The sequence below is a fragment of the Callorhinus ursinus genome, unplaced genomic scaffold (genome assembly GCF_003265705.2).
Source record: "Callorhinus ursinus isolate GAN/ISIS: 27379988/994484 unplaced genomic scaffold, GSC_fseal_2.0 scaffold38, whole genome shotgun sequence".
In the NCBI taxonomy this organism is placed as follows: Eukaryota; Metazoa; Chordata; class Mammalia; order Carnivora; family Otariidae; genus Callorhinus; species Callorhinus ursinus.
Window position 1 is genome coordinate 5,418,412 of NW_027397100.1, and position 15,655 is coordinate 5,434,066.

The window sequence follows — 15,655 nt, forward strand, 5'->3', positions numbered from 1 at the left end:
TTGGCCTTTTTTCTCCTTTTAGCACTTTAAATGTTACTCCACTGTGTTCTGGCCCCATGGTTTCTGACAAGATCTGCAGTCATTTATGTCCCTCTTTCCCCTGTATGTAATGTGTTGTTTTACTAAGATTTTATTTTAGTTTTTGATTTTCAGCGGTTTGCGATGTGTGGCGTTCATCCTGTGCAGATTTCATTGAGCTTCTTAAGTTTGTACGTGTTTGTCTTTCATTCAGCTTTGAAGTGCTGGGTCAGCATTCCTTCAGTCTCTCTTTCCTCTTGCCCCATTCTTCTATTTCTTTGTGAGACTCCAGGCACCTGTGTGTTTGACCTTCTTGTGTTGTTCCACTTTCCATAGGCTCTGTTCTTTTATTTGTCTCAGTGTGTTTTTTTTCTTTTGTCTTTTGTTTTATATGTCTTCCGGCACTGACTCTTTTCTCAGTCATTTCCGCCGAGCTTATAACTATGCCCATTCAGTGCTTTCCATATTTTAGAGACTGTGTTCGAGTTCTAAGCTTTCCACGTGATTCTTACTTTTGTGTTCCTTTGCTGTGATTGCCTGTCTTGTCTTTATTACATACATTCCTTCACTGAGCCTAATTGTAATAGCTGCTTTAATTGTAACATTTTAGATGTGACACCTGTTGATTGCCTTTTCCCGTAATAATGGGTCACATGTCTCCTGTTTCTTCACACAGTTTTGTTGCCTAATTTTGGGGTTTCCCTTGAACATTGTGAATATTTTGTTGTGGAGATTCAGGATTCTGTTCTGTTGCTGTGAAGATGGCGAGTTTTATTTGGAGGCAGTTAACTGGCTGGGAGTCCGAATGCGCTTCCTGTCAGTGTCTGGTCAGCAGCAGTGGTGGGCTGAGCTGAGGCTGCCTCCGGGCTCCCCAAGCATGTGTGATTGGAGAGGTCAGCCAGTCTCCAGCAGAGTCTTGCGCCAGAGCCTTGTGTCTCTGCTTTCTGTAGATCCCCCTCACCCTCTGGCAGTCCTGGTTGCCCCACACTCCTACCTCTGGTGCCTCTGGTCTGAAAGACAGGGGCTTTTTATCCGAGTTCTAGCTGCCTGTACCTCTGCTGCCGACACGGTGGCTTCGCCTCAGGCCAAAACTGCGAGTTTCTGTTCCTCTCCAAAATCTGCCTTCTTGCCTCAACTCTCCAGGGCCCTCAGATCGGTTTTTCTCTTCATTCGTGGGTTTTTTATTTTGTGTTTTGTATTTTGTCCATTTTCTGGTGGCTACTTGCTGCTGGAGGGTTGGTGTGTGAGGGCCTTCCCAGTCTGTACCAGAAGCAGAGCCTCGGTGACTCAGATGCTGTGTGTGAACGCTGTCCGTTTAGTTACACCGTCTCATTGGGGAACGTCCAATGTCTGTACTTCAGGGTGTCTCTCTTCCTCTCTTCTGCCTAAAGGGTGGGAATTTGATTGTACTGGGAGCCAACTGGGGGGAAGGGCTAGAGAGAAGTAACCGTGGTTGGTATCTCCTGGGGTAGAGCGCAGTAGTGTTTTACCCGCTTTGAGGCTGGAGTCGGTGATCTGTAGGCTGATACTTTCCCAGATATTCAGCCAGTTCCTCTGTTTTAGACTCTGCATCCCCATTTTCAGGGTTACCTGGTGCCCCCAATGCCTGATCCCTTTGGATATTCTGCAGTATTGAGTTTTCTTTTTCTTTCTTTCTTTCTTTCCTTCTTTCTTTCTTTCTTTCTTTCTTTCTTTCTTTCTTTCTTTCTTTCTTTCTTTCTTTCCTTCTTTCTTTCTTTCTTTCTTTCTTCTTTCCTTCTTTCTATTTCTTTCTTCCTTCCTTCCTTCCTTCCTTCCTTCCTTCCTTCCTTCCTTCCTTTCTTTTCTTTTCTTTTCTTTTCCTTTTTTTTAAAGTAGGCTTCATGCCCAGCGTGGAGCCCAGCACAGGGCTTGAACTCACGACCCTGAGATCAAGAGTCGGATGCTTAACCAACTGAGCCACCCAAGCACCCCTTGAATTAAGTTTTTTCTCACCTGAGAATCTTTAACTGGATTTCTTTGATTTTTTTTTTTAATTTTACATTTGAATCTTTAGTCTTTCTGTAATTTTGGTCAATGGTATATAATGGGGATCTAATTTATTTCCAAATGTGTCTAATTTTTTATTCATTAAATAGTACATCTTTTCCTCCATTCATATAAAACACTGTCTATAAAATATACTTACTATCTGTGCTGGTGTGTGTTTAATCTTTGTATTCTTTTGATCAGTATTTCTATTCCTTTGTTCATGTATTATTTTAGATAAACTTCAGAATTATTCTTTTTTAATCTATCCCTGACTACAGTCCCTGACTACAGAAAAAAATAATATATAAGTGTATGTGTATATACACACATTATGCATATTTGTATTTATACATACATATCCATTTGTTGGGATTTTGATTGGCTTTTTCACATTTACTAAGACAGGATTGATACCTTTGTAAAACTGAAGAACCTGATACTCACTGTAGGTTTTCAGGTCTTTCATATACACTGTTGATTCAGTAAATATTTATGAAGTGCCTGCCTTGTGCTAAAACCTTGTAGGTGTTAAGGGACATGGTGAACCAACCTACATGGCACCTAGAGTCATGTTGCCAAGTTCTGCCTATTTCTTACTCTGAGCCTAAGCCTAAGTATTCTGTATGTGTATGGCTATTGTGAATGGGGTTTTTTTGTTTACTTCTTTTTTTTTTTAAGATTTTATTTATTTATTTGACAGAGAGAGACAAAGCGAGAGAAAGAGCACAAGCAGGGGGAGTGGGAGAGGGAGAAGCAGGCTTCCCGCGGAGCAGGGAGCCCGATGTGGGGCTCGATCCCAGGACCCTGGGACCATGACCTGAGCCAAAGGCAGATGCTTAACCATCTGAGCCACCTAGGCACCCTATTTGTTTAATTCTTTATGTTTTCCAGCTAGTTACTGCTGAGAGATGAGAAAGCTTTTCATTTCCCTTCGGGCCTTCTGAGGTCAGCATTTCCTGTTGTGCCCAAAACGCGTCACCGCCCTCCTCCCCAAAACAAAGCACTCAGGTTTTCCAGGCTGCCACCTGCTTCTTGTTGAAATTTGACAGTGACTGAGAATTACAGTTTGATGAGCCACATAAACTCCCAGGGACTTTGTTCAAAATATAGTTGATGCAGAGGGTTAATTACTGCACCGATGTGTGGTGTGGAAAATTTTTTGATGTCTGATTTCTTCATTCAGACTTACTAGCCCTCAAGATTTTCTTTGTTCTCTGAGCCTCGTTGTCTCCCCAGCTGTCGGTTTGGTTTTGTTCCCGCTTAATTTCATGCTATATTCTCATACAGGGGTGAGGGCAAAGCCAAGGGATTTGGCTCAGAAAGGAGGGGGTGAGGAACAGCTTAAAAGAACTCACGTAATGGGATGGATTTTTAGTTTTGTGTTCTTTGAGAGCACTCCCTCAAAACTGAACAAGTGATAGAAATGAGAATTAATGTTTCAGTCATCTTGCACAATTTCTCAAACTGTTTTTATATCATAGCTGGCAAAACACTATAATTGTATGGGAATTTTCTCCCTGGGGGACAGTTGAGCTCTAGCTTTGCTATTTATTGATTTCTCCTCCTCCTCAGAGTTGTGCTAATTCCCTGCCTCCCTCGATCCATGGGCGTCTTGCTCTCCTCTGATGGCTGGGGTGTCCTCTGTGCCTTCAGCGTTGATTGTTCACATGTGTGACAGGGGCGGTGGTGACAACTCCTGTTTAATTGAATCTCAACCTTGTCCCTTGACTCCAAATCCTGTGCTGCTTGCATCCCATCACCTACACGCCCAAACTTCTGAGTACCCAGGACAGACCTCAGTGCGCTGGTTTATCAAAACCATGTTGGTGCCTATAGTTTCTTCCAGCTTCCACTAGAGTTATCAACATTCTAAATTTGACACCAGTAGTTGTCTCTTATTTATCTTTAATTTTCTCTTTTAAGTGTTCACGGCAGTCTTTCTACCCTCCTGCATTGAAGTGTAGGGTACAATATGAAGGCCATACAGCAAACTGGTTAAGAATGTGGACTTGGAGTCAAATGGGTCTCAGTTCAACTCACTCACCTGCTCAGTGACTGAGCAAGTTAGTTTGTTTGTGGGGGTTTTGTTTTTGTTTTTGAAGTTTCCTTGAATGTATAATGGGGATGACAATAAAACCAGTCTTTAGGATTATCATGAGACGTAAATGGGATGGTGCATATCAAGCATGTATCACAGTGCCTGGCACAGAGCTTGACTCCTAAGAGCTTGCTGCTAATATTACTGCTGTGGCTGTTATTAATGATAATGACCATTATATCTAATTGCCTTTTGGTTTTATAGAATCCAGACATACAACCCTTTGCTTTTATCTTATGACACAGTCTCATCGTAGTCTGCCTTTCTAAGTCACCACCTCCTGTTTTATTTACTGCTGTAGTCCCATGTATTATGCTTAAGTTTATTACATTAAAAAAGAAGAAAAAGGGAAAATCTACACCTGTAATTCCAGGTATTGATGCGCTGTGGCTTTGTCAAAGGAAGACAGTGTTTTCAGACTTGGTTTTTTTTTGCTTTGTACGTGTCCCTTTTGAGCCTGAGTTGGTCTGGTTTCTCTATATGTTATTTCCTTGGATGGTTTCTTTACATGGATTTTCCTTTTCCTCGAGGAAGTCAGAGTCCTTGAGGAAATCCAATTGCCACACTCCGTTTTCTAGAGCCAGAGTCATCTACCCCTCGAGTGTCTATCCTTATTCTCTTACCAGTTATTTATCTGAGGTTTTAAAGATCCGATTTCCCAAACTGTGGGCTACTGATGAGGTTTGTGTCAGGATCCATGTTCCTGGCTGCTGTTGGGTCCAGGGCGACTTGGTCCTTTTGTCACAAGGTTCCTTTTAGTTCTACTTTACCAACCAGTTCCTGCTTGGCGGTCAGAATTGGGCCCAGGGTAATATCCCCTTGTGAATTTATTCATTGTTAGGGTAAGTAAGAAAAGAGTAAGATGTCAGCAGCTGTCCACATTGCTACTGTGTTTTAATTCTGTATTAATCACATGATTCCATCATGAAGATACCCTCTGCGTACTTTAATTGAATGGACAGCTAGTAATATGCTCTCCTTCCTTTTACCCTATCCCCTACCGTGCTTTTCACCCTTGTTTCCACACAGGTATGTGCCTTCTTAATGATAGTCAGCTTCACTTCCCCATTTTATCCCCCTCTAAAAAGTCCTCAGTTGTTGTCCCCCTGCCCCCGACACAGCTCAGAAACCTTCCTGTGGTTTCCGTGCGTGGCAGTGTGCTGCCTGGGAGAACCGATGGGCCGGAAATGACCAGCCCAGGTGCGCAAGGCCTGCCTGCCAGTACAGTCTGCTTACCATTTTCAGGGTACCCCAGAGCAGCTACACACTGATTGGAACTTTGATTCCTTGTTAAGATCACTACTTAAAGTAGATGTTTGAGGCTCTTACTTGCTTTTCCTGGTCTTATGATTAGATTTGGTGCAAGTGAAACCGGGGAATACTGGAGAATAAGTTGCTCAGGCTGTGGGGATTGATATTTTATGTTTACAGTTCTTCTGGTCCTTAGTTTGTGGCTGATATTTTTGTTTTGGTTTGGTTTTTGTTTGCTTGTTTTGGGGGGTACGTTTTGCAGTGCAGTCTTAGGCATCTGCCCTGCTGCCTATATGGACGGGAGGGATTCCTCACAGACTGCTCTCAGTTGGTCCAAATTTAGAAGTGAGGGATATAAGGCTGCGGGTCAACAGCTTCCTGCGTTGTTTGCTGCTCTCCATTGAAGTATGATTAACACCTGGGCTTTCGTTCATTTGGGTCCCCTCAGATACACCTATGAGCGAATTGATGGGCGAGTACGGGGAAACCTGCGCCAGGCAGCCATCGACCGGTTCTGTAAGCCAGACTCAGACCGCTTTGTCTTTCTTCTGTGCACCAGAGCGGGAGGCCTGGGCATCAATCTCACAGCCGCCGATACCTGCATCATATTTGATTCAGACTGGAACCCACAAAATGACTTGCAGGTAACCACTAGGATCATTGCTGTTTGCCTTAGCTGCCCCTGCATCTGAGAACATCACAATGGGGCCCGGCTTGCTGTAGGGTGTCTGCCTGGCTCGTGCTGTGCTGTCAGCTGGACGGCAGGCTTAGGGCCTCGGGCAGGGGTCAACCGAATGAAAAGTCATGTCGACCTTTCCCACTAATCAGGGAGTGGTTCTTTCTTTTTGCTTTAAACCAGATGGTTTTTCGCAGTGGTGGCCTCCAGATAGAGACTAGAACTATTTATTTTTATTATCCAACATAAAGAAAAATATTAAGCTTAACTAGTTCTCTAATTTTTGATAATACAGAGGGATTCAGGCATTTTCACTGGTTGGTTTCTTAGATGGTCATATGTCATGTATAGTAAAGGAGATAACACAAAATTCCATTGTGTGGCCAGGGTGACAGGCACCCTCCCTAGTTCATTTGCTCTCGACTTAATGCTACATGTTAGAGTGTATATTTGCCCAATTGAATGAATTTGTGGACATATTTTTTAGTTTGAACCAAATTAAATAATGGGTGGCCTTAAAAGATTATTGTAAAGATTGGAGTTATTACAGTTTTAAAAATAAGCATAAATAAGCAAGAAAATGACAGAGGTAACCGTTCTCTGGGTCAGAATCCTTCATCAACCCTGCTTCAAAGTAAAAACAATGGCATTCTGGCCACATTGGACAGTACGTCAGCCAAAAAGATTCTGACTTGTCAAGAATACCATTTCTAGATGTACATCCATTTTCATGAATGATAAACTTTGCCCTAAGTATATATTGTATCGTGGGATATTTGCCAATATTAGGATTGCAAGTATGTAGTGGGGAGGATGGTGGGTAGCTCAAAACCTTTTTCATGATACAGTGATTGATAAAAGCAGTGTAGAGGCTTCTGTGTCACAAACCTGAAGGAGGCCGCCCTGCGAGGGACAGCAAGCCAGCAGAGGAGCTTACACCACTTCCCACGGTCGTTCTGCTTTGCCTTTTTCACTTAATGAGTTTCCAAGCAAGATTTTTTTTTGAAGAAAGCAGCCCACTAGTTGAAAAAATGGCATTTTAAATTATTGGTGACAACTGGTTACAGTTCAGGGGGGAAATCATTTGTGAAACTGTGTGGCCCTGTGTTCAACGTCCAGCTTCAGAGAAAATCAGTGGACACGACTAGTTTCCCATCAGGCCTCTCTACTGGTGAAGGGATGTTTGGGTCAAAGGTGAGTTGCTAGATATAATGAATAATGTGCTTGACACTGGCATAAAAATAAGCAAAAACTAGTATTTGATTAGGGAAATAGCAAGAACCTAACTAGGATAGTGATATAGATCAAGTGATGGGAAGCTAGCGCCTGTTGGCTAGCCGGCTTGAAGTACTTTTATTGGACTACAGCCACACCCACCCATAATACATAATATCTCTGGTGCTGTTGTGTTACAGTGGCAGGGTTGAGTATCACAACAGAGACCATAGCCCACAACATCTAAAATATCTACTATTGTAGCAGAAGTTTGCTGACCCTGATGCAGATGATCCCTTAAGTCCTTGCCAACTGTGAAGTTCTGTGCTCCTTTGCAGTGCTCACCTGACTATGAGCCTTGGTACCCAGGAGAATGATGGTGTGAGAAGCTGAGATTGGCTGGCCAATTTGAGCCCATGATGGCAAGGCACGCCTGGAGGAATTTCTAGGAGGGAAATTGGAAGCATGTGGCCAGCATTTGGAGGCAGGTCATGGTCAAGACAAGGATTTGGGGATCACCATGCTTCACCTAGGTGAAATCCTGGACATGACCAGTTGCGAATAGGTGCCCATGCCAAGAGATGGAACTAGCAAGAATGAGAGTGGTGGAGCCTGGGGGGGAAGGTGAAGTCGTCTGAGGGGATTGATTTGTATGCACAGCAGCCAGAGAGGGTGGACGGGGCTCTCTGGAATTGGGGTCTGGGGAGAAGGGAGAAGCTTTGGAAAAGCTGTTTTAAATGTCCACTGCTGGGGAGCTGGCAAGAGATGAATAAAAGGAATAGCAGCAAAGTCAAATGGAAATTGGACCATGTGAGGCTTTTAGTCTGCTGAGTCAGTTTCTGAACTTGCTGTAATGCTTGGCCTCAGTGGAGAAACAAAGACCACCAGCACTTCGGGCCATCCAGGGTGGGAACTTGGACCAAGGATGTGGCAGAAGGTAAATGAGTGAGGGCGGCAGTGGCAGTCCCGGGTCCAAGTTAGAGTGAAAATTCCTCAATTTGTGGGCCCCCAGACTGGCCACTGGGTCTTCTAGATCTACTACTCTGCTTTGTTTTTGTTGTTTTTGTTGTTATTTTTATGTAAAAGTTTGGTAACTTAGAGGGAACTGTTCTTTATTTTTTGAAATGTCTGCCAGGCTGGGTAGAAATGAAAGAATTGGGAAGAATAACGTTAGGGCAAGGAAATCAGATCACTGCAGTTTGTGGGGGTGGGATTGGTGGGCTGTGAAGACGACATGGCAGAGAAAGGAGAGTGCAGTTCTGAGTCGCCCACAGAGATGGACCAAAGTTGTGTCCTTGCTTGGTGTGGGGAGGAGTGGGGGGCTGGAGGCTGCCCGCAGAACAGTGCACACTCGGTACGCACGCCCCCGCTGCCACGTGGCCTTGTGCTATGTGCTATAAATGTGATGTGGGGGGAGAGTCTGGACATTGGGACCCTGAGACCATTGTGTGGTTCCCAGGACCGCAGCTGAGTTCGGCCGTGAACATCAGTCAAATGCATTCCTGACCCTAACAGTAGAAAACTTAACCAGACCGTTGCCTGGCACCGTCCTTGCTAGTTACATCATGTTAACTTACACATAGTCATTCACACATATGTACGTAATCTAGTATTTTTTGTAAAATATGAAAATTTTTTGTAAAAAGTGAAAGCTTTCAGTCATCTGTAGTCCTTTATGGTTATTGAAGAACCACAATTCCTGCTCTGATAGAGGATGATTGTATTTCTTTTGGAGGATGGCCTTGGCACAGACCATTGATCTGTGTGTGGATGGAGATGTGTTTTGCCTGATATAAATATCAGGACCACAGAAAAAAGAATCTCATTATGAACAGGGTCTTATGCCCTACCCTAGTAGGACTTCAGCATGGCTCCAGAGGTCTGAGTTCAGATGATAGAAAATGTGTTCATTCTGGCCTCAAAGAGCTTGGAAAGATCTGGGGCAGTCCATGGTTATCTCCAGGCAGGCCAGCATGGGGAAGCAGTGCCAGTGCTGGGGAGTGTTTCTTGACTGATTGAAGGCAGACCCTCTCAGAGCCTTGAAAGCGAAGCCAACCTGATTAGGGGAGGCTGGGCTCAGCTAAGTGGGCCTGAGTCCCTGAGGCAGGTCTGCAGACAAACCAGCTTCCATGGCTGGAGAACATAGCTCCTTTCTCTGGGAAGTCAGCTGAAAGTCAGAGAGCACTGTTACCTTTTCTGGTGTTTATTATTATTTATTATTATTATTATTAAACACTTATTCATCGTTTTCTTCTGATCATGTGGCTGGGGTTTTCTATGCTTTGGGGACAGAATTAGGCTTAGGAATCCCTAGAGATGTCTTTTTAAATCTAGGTCTTCATAAAATAAATGACATCAGGTGTCATATGCTATTTCCTTTGGTCTTGTTAGAGCCTGAGGACTCCAGTAAATTCTATCCCTCTCCCTTGCCTAGATCTGAACCATTTAAGAAGTAGACACAGAAGTACAATGGAGGATCAAAAGATGAGCTTTAGGGATGCCTGGGTGGCTCATTCGGTTAAGGGTCTGACTCTTGATTTCGGCTCAGGTCGTGGCCATCTCAGGGTAATGAGATCGATCAAGCCCCGAGTCAGGCTCCACGCTCAGCGCAGAGTCTACTTGAGATTCTCTCTCCAAAATAAATAAATAAATAAATAAAATTCGTAAAACAAACAAAAAAAGATGAACTTTAATCAGTTGTGAAGGTGGATTAGATGACACAGCTTGACCTGTAGCCAGAATGAGGCCCCCTCAGACTCCTGTACTCACACACCCTCCCCCCAAGGTTGACCTGACCCACAGAGACCTGCTGGCAGTCGTCCGCGGAGCAGGCCTGCCCCAGCAGGGCTGCCAGTGATAGAAGAGTGTCTGCACCCCTCAAGAGAGGAGGGGACTGGGCGAGTCCACAGGAGCTGAGGTCAGGTTTCACTGATTGGTCAGTCTCGTCGTTTGGAATACAGACGAGGAGAGGGAGGGTGGAGAGGAGACCCTCCCTCTGAAAGCACGAGGATGGGGAGCCAGGACTCTTGCTCTAGTCTCTACTCTGTGAGCCCGGCAGCACTTCCCTTTTCCAAAACAGTGAAGTTCATTAGGATCCAGGATAGGAGCCAGGCACTACTTAGGGATAGAGAATAAAGTGGCACCGAAGGACTGCACCCATCTCGGAGGTAAACCAACTCAAGGTCCCTTTAACAGGCACATCTTATCTAGAGGTATCAGGTAAATGCCACATCCTCTCTTGGGCCTTGAGTGTGCCTGTGTTAGCTTTAGTGCATGCAAGGAAATAGAGAGTGTAAGTTCACCCTTTCTCACCTTCATTCGGGAGGCACAGCTGTGAGCCAGTCCTGGTACATCAGGTTTCCCAGAGCACCAAGGTTAAGAAGTGGCAGAGGGTATTGGCAGTAGCCTGAGAATGAAAATGAGCAGTGAAAAGCGGGTTTCTTTGCTTCTGGTTTGCAGGAGGCCAGTGGTGCCGCTAGCTCGGAGGACAGAGAGAGGCCTGGTGGGAGTAGCAGGGTACCACACTTCCCCTCACAGAGGCCGCCAGCACCTTCTCGTTACCCTATGACACCTCACATGCTCCTCAGGGAGGTTTTGCTCTTTCAGGCCAGAGTTCCTGAGGGTCGGACAGGGCTCGGGGTCACCCTGGTTGGGCCACACAGTTCCTTGTCCCTCCTGTTGGTAAGGTCCCTGGAGGGAGGGCTTAGAAAGCATGGGAGCAGGGCTACGGACAGAGGGCACAGCCACAGGGGAGTGCGACAGCATTGGGAAGGGAGAGGGGATCCAGCCTGAGGAGCCAGAGCCCCTTCCAAGGTGTGTTCCCAGGGTCCTGAGGCACTGCTGCAGGAAAGGAGAGGTAGTAGTCTCCTCGGCCTCTTCTCCCGCTGCCACACGCTTGTGGCACGGACTCCCAATAGTGTGTAGGCCCCGACCTCGGAGGGCTGGGCTCCGCCGGCTTCATCTGTCTCTGTTGGAAGAAAGTTGGGAATTTGTGAACGTTCCGTGACGTGGTCCATTTACTCAGTATTTGCCGAACACTGGGATGTGCAGGGTGCTGTTCAGAGGGCTGGAGACACAGCAGTGAGCGAGACCGGTGGTTAGTGCTCTTGTGGAGCTTTCATTTTAGTGGGTTGACAAGGAAAACTGAATGAGGTAGTTGCAGATCGCATCCTAGTTACAAAGAAGTTAAACAGACTCAGAGGATAAGAATGGTGGCAGTTGGTGCCCTGTCCTAGAGTGTGGTCTGGGAATCTTTAAAAAGGTGACGTCTCAGCAGAGACCTAAGTGAGGGGCAGGATCTCAAATCTGATTTTGGAAGGAAGAATGTTCCAGACCAAGGGAACACAGGTGGGAATGAGCATAGGTGGCACTCCTGAGGCAGCTGGGATGGGCACTTACTGTGCATCGGCCGCAAAGAAAGTAAGTCCTGCCTCTCTTCCAATGTCCTCTCCTTTTCACTCTCCACGTCTTGTTTGGCTGCCCCGAAGCACCCTTTTCCCACGCTACTAACTCTTCTCTTCTTCCTGTACTCAGCCAGCTCCTGACTGACTTATTGACACATTTATTGAGCTCTAGACAGCAGGCCAAGCCCTGGGGAGACAACAGTGCTCAGGACTTTGGTTTGGGTGATAAACTGAGTCACACAGTAGAAATAGAGTGAGCAGGTATCTGTGTTATTTCCCAAAAATGTTTACATTTTGAGACGGGATGATACCTTTCCCAAAGGAACAAATTTGGAGCCAGAAACTTCCTTTTCCAAAACAGGCCTGCAAAGGAGATAGTTAAGGGAGGGCAGCATCCAGCACATCCTGATTCCTACTGCAGGGTGAGCCCCTGAGTCCTCTTTTGCGCAAGTAGTTGGTTGGTGGATGCAGACTTTTAGAGTGCCAGGAGAGATGTAAAATTGCTGGGCCTGAAATAAAATATTCAGGCAAAGAAGGTGGGCTGGGAAGCTATACCAGCACGCTGGGTTGGGCTCAAGGGGGACTCGAGGCGGTTGTTTTTGTCTTCTCTGAGATGCGGATTTTCACTTAGGACCAAAGAGCATTGTAAAGTATTAAAGAAAACGTATTTTTGAAATGTAAGTAGTGATTCGAAAAAGTAGATAAGGGTCAAGAGAAGAGTCAACGTTATGCTTGGTTCTTTGTACTGCTAGTTAATTTTTATGTGATCATACAAGGTTGTGCCAAATTCTGGATTTGAAACTGTCAATAGTTAAGTGGAGGGCTGGTATCAATTTGAAATCTGTCACTATCTTTCAATTAAGCTTCTCCCCGGGACTTCTTCCCATTGCAGTCACTGGGATCTGTGCCTGGTTGTTTGTTTGTTTTTAATTTTCTGAATGTCACTCCTTGTTTCTTCTAGGCCTGTCTGTGTTCACCTCAAATGTATTGAAAAGTAAAGAACAAACCCTGAGCCTGCACATCATGCGGGAGGGCACGAGAGCTCTAGGATTTTCCCATGGTGCTCCCCGCCCCCTCCTTGGGGCCTACTCTAGAGGTTCTATATTTCTGCCTTTGCTGAGGATCTTGTTTGGACTTCATCTCAGTCACTGCCCTAGTTCTGAGTGTTTCTCCATTTGCCACGTTGTTTTGTGTGTGAGTTCTGATTAAGGAAATAAGGACTGTCATTGAGATTTAACTGTAAAAGGATGAGTATCTTAAATGCGACAGGACTCATCCTGTTATCTTTCAGGTAAGTCATCTTGGGAGAGCACGTGTCTATCTTCTGGGTCATTTAGCTGCTTGTGACAGTGTCCCCGCCCCCACCCCCCGAAACAGGTTTGTTATTCTCCATTAACGAGAAGCCTGGAGGTGGGTAGTCCAAGGTGAGGTGGCTTTATGGTGTCATCAGAGTCCCAGATTCCTTCTGTCTTTCTGCTCCACCATCCTCAGGGAATGTGATTTATATCCTCTTTGTTCCAAGATGGATACTTGCGACCCTAGGCAGGGAAGATAAGGAAGGAAGGTGTGATGCGTTCTCAGGAGAGCAGAACTTTTCCAGATATCCCCAGTAGACTTCTGCTGCATCTCATTGTCCAGACTGTATTCCCTCGTCATCCCTGGGAGGCTGGAGATGGTTTCAGGTGGACACATTACTGCCCTCTACAAGTATCAGGGTTCTGGGAGTGAGGAATAAGGGGACTGTCGATACCAGGAAGGTAATTAACAGTGTCTGCAGTGCTCCTGTATTGGACCTTTGCTCAGAACATTTCTTAAACTCCCTCTTGTAATTTACCTTCAACATCAGATGAGCCAGAGAAAGAAAATCGGGGTCAGTGCTTGTGGCCACATATTAATAGTGCTTTCTAGGTTCCCTAAACCATATTAGTTACCTTGATCACTTTCTTTGTTTACCAATTATCCACCAAATAATCTACTGCCACTGAAGATACTGAAAGGAGATGTGGCAACTAATTGTAGCCAAAGGCTCAACAACTTAGTTGTCTAGCAATAGAAGACTGATTGACTAAGCCATGGTGTTTTCAACTTTGATAAAAGAATGAGGAATGTCTCTATATATTGCTACGAGTCATCTCTTGAGTATATTGTTGGGTGGGGGGGAAAAATAAGGTGGAAAAGCTGTGTGTGTCTCTTGTCTCTTCCTGCCCTGCCCCCCAAATGAAAGATAAAACAAACAAAAAACACTTTATTCTTAAATTATTACCTATAGGGGGAATGAGAGAACAGGGTGGAAGTGGGAGGGATAAAAGCTGCTTTTTTCATGCATGCCTTTTTGTATATTTGACTGTGGAACCACCCGAAGTATTTTATAACATTATAAAACAAAATTAATTGTTAAAAACATTTTATTCTCTGGAGTGTCTGGGTGGCTCAGTCAGTTAAGCACCCGACTCTTGATCTCAGCTCAGGTCTTGATCTTAGGGTCGTGAGTTCAGACCTCATGTTGGGTTCCACGCTGGGTGTGGAGACTACTTTAAAAAAAAATAATAATGTTAAAAACTTTTCCGAAATAATTTTAAACTTAAAAAAAGTTGCAGAATATTGCAGAGTTCCAGGACCCTTCACCTAACTTTCCTTAATGTTAACATTTCCTATAACTGTAGTCTAATTATAGAAACCAGGACATTAACATTGACACAATAATCTATAGACCTTATTCATATGCCTTCAGTTTAAAATTTTCTTTTTCTGGTCAGGGATCCATTGCATGTTCTCATATTTCCTTTAGAAATCCTGACTCCTTAGCCTCCTTCGGTTTCAGCAGAGCCTGTCTTTCCTTATCTTTCATGACCTTGACACTTTTGAAGGGTACTGACCCGCTGCTATCTTTCAGTTTGGGTCTACCTGATGTTTTCTCATGATCAGATTTGCGGTTATGCATTCAGCAAGAATATCATAGAAGTGATGTTATGTGCTCCGCAGTGCATCATTTCAGGGAGTACATGGATTAATACATCTTACTGCTTGTGATGTTAACCTTGATTACTCGGTCGAGGTGGTGTCTGCCAGGCTTCTTCACTGTAAAGTAACTATTTTATTTTTACCTTTAAACTCAATCGGTATCTTGGGAGGAGATATCTTGAGACTATAAATACCCTGTTTCTCACCATACTTTGGCCTGTTAATTTTAGCATCCATTAATGGTTCTTGCCTTCAACAATTACTACCATGGGGTTTGGCTTCTCGTAATTTTCTGTTTCAGTCATTTCCTATACACTTATTAATTGGAATTCTACTGTAGAGAACAGCTTCTTTCTCCCCATTTATTTCTTTATACCAGTATTGACTCGTTTTATTTATGGGTTATAGTCTCTTGCTCTCATTACTTATTTTGTTGTTCACACTTGGTCATTAGGAGGTCCTTCAGGTTGGCTCCTGTGTCCTTTTGACATGCTCCCATCAGTTTTTGAGCACTTCCTTTCTGGCACCACAAGGTGTTCAGGTTCATGTTGCATTTTTCCTGCCACAGCCATAGAATTGACAGTTCTTCCAAGGATCCCTGGTTCCTTTTATTCAGGAATGGCATTTAGGGGCACCTGTGTGACTCAGTTCATTAAGCGTCTGACTCAGGTCATGATCTCAGGGTCCTAGGATCGAGCCCCATGTCGGGATGGGTGTCCTGCTCAGTGGGGAGTCTGCTTGTCTCCCTACCCCTGCTCATTGTCTCTCTCTCGCTCAACTAAATAAATCTTAAAAAAAAAAAAAAACGAATGGCATTTAGCCACCAATATCTGGCTACTAGGAGTGCCCATTGCTGCTAGAGTACTATGGCTTCTAGACTATCTGAGCAGACAGAGCTAGGAAATGTATGTATGTATGTGTACTTGGCACAAGCGCTCAGTGCATCTATACTTTTCCATATCTGCCCACCCACAGTGAGTTGCTGATTCCAATCCAACAACACAGGATTCACTCCAGCTTTCC

The 15,655-nt window shown here is 44.6% G+C and overlaps 1 protein-coding gene across 4 annotated transcripts in view; it reads left to right on the forward strand.

Annotated features, from left to right (window-relative positions):
* Positions 1-15,655, forward strand: part of CHD6 (chromodomain helicase DNA binding protein 6) — a 192,856-nt gene that overhangs the window by 114,587 nt on the left and 62,614 nt on the right. For all 4 annotated transcript variants that reach the window (XM_025875413.2, XM_073880411.1, XM_073880412.1 and 1 more), the window contains one exon: positions 5,826-6,021. In XM_025875413.2, coding sequence (XP_025731198.2) covers positions 5,826-6,021 — 196 coding nt within the window. The remainder of the gene's footprint in view (positions 1-5,825; positions 6,022-15,655) is intronic.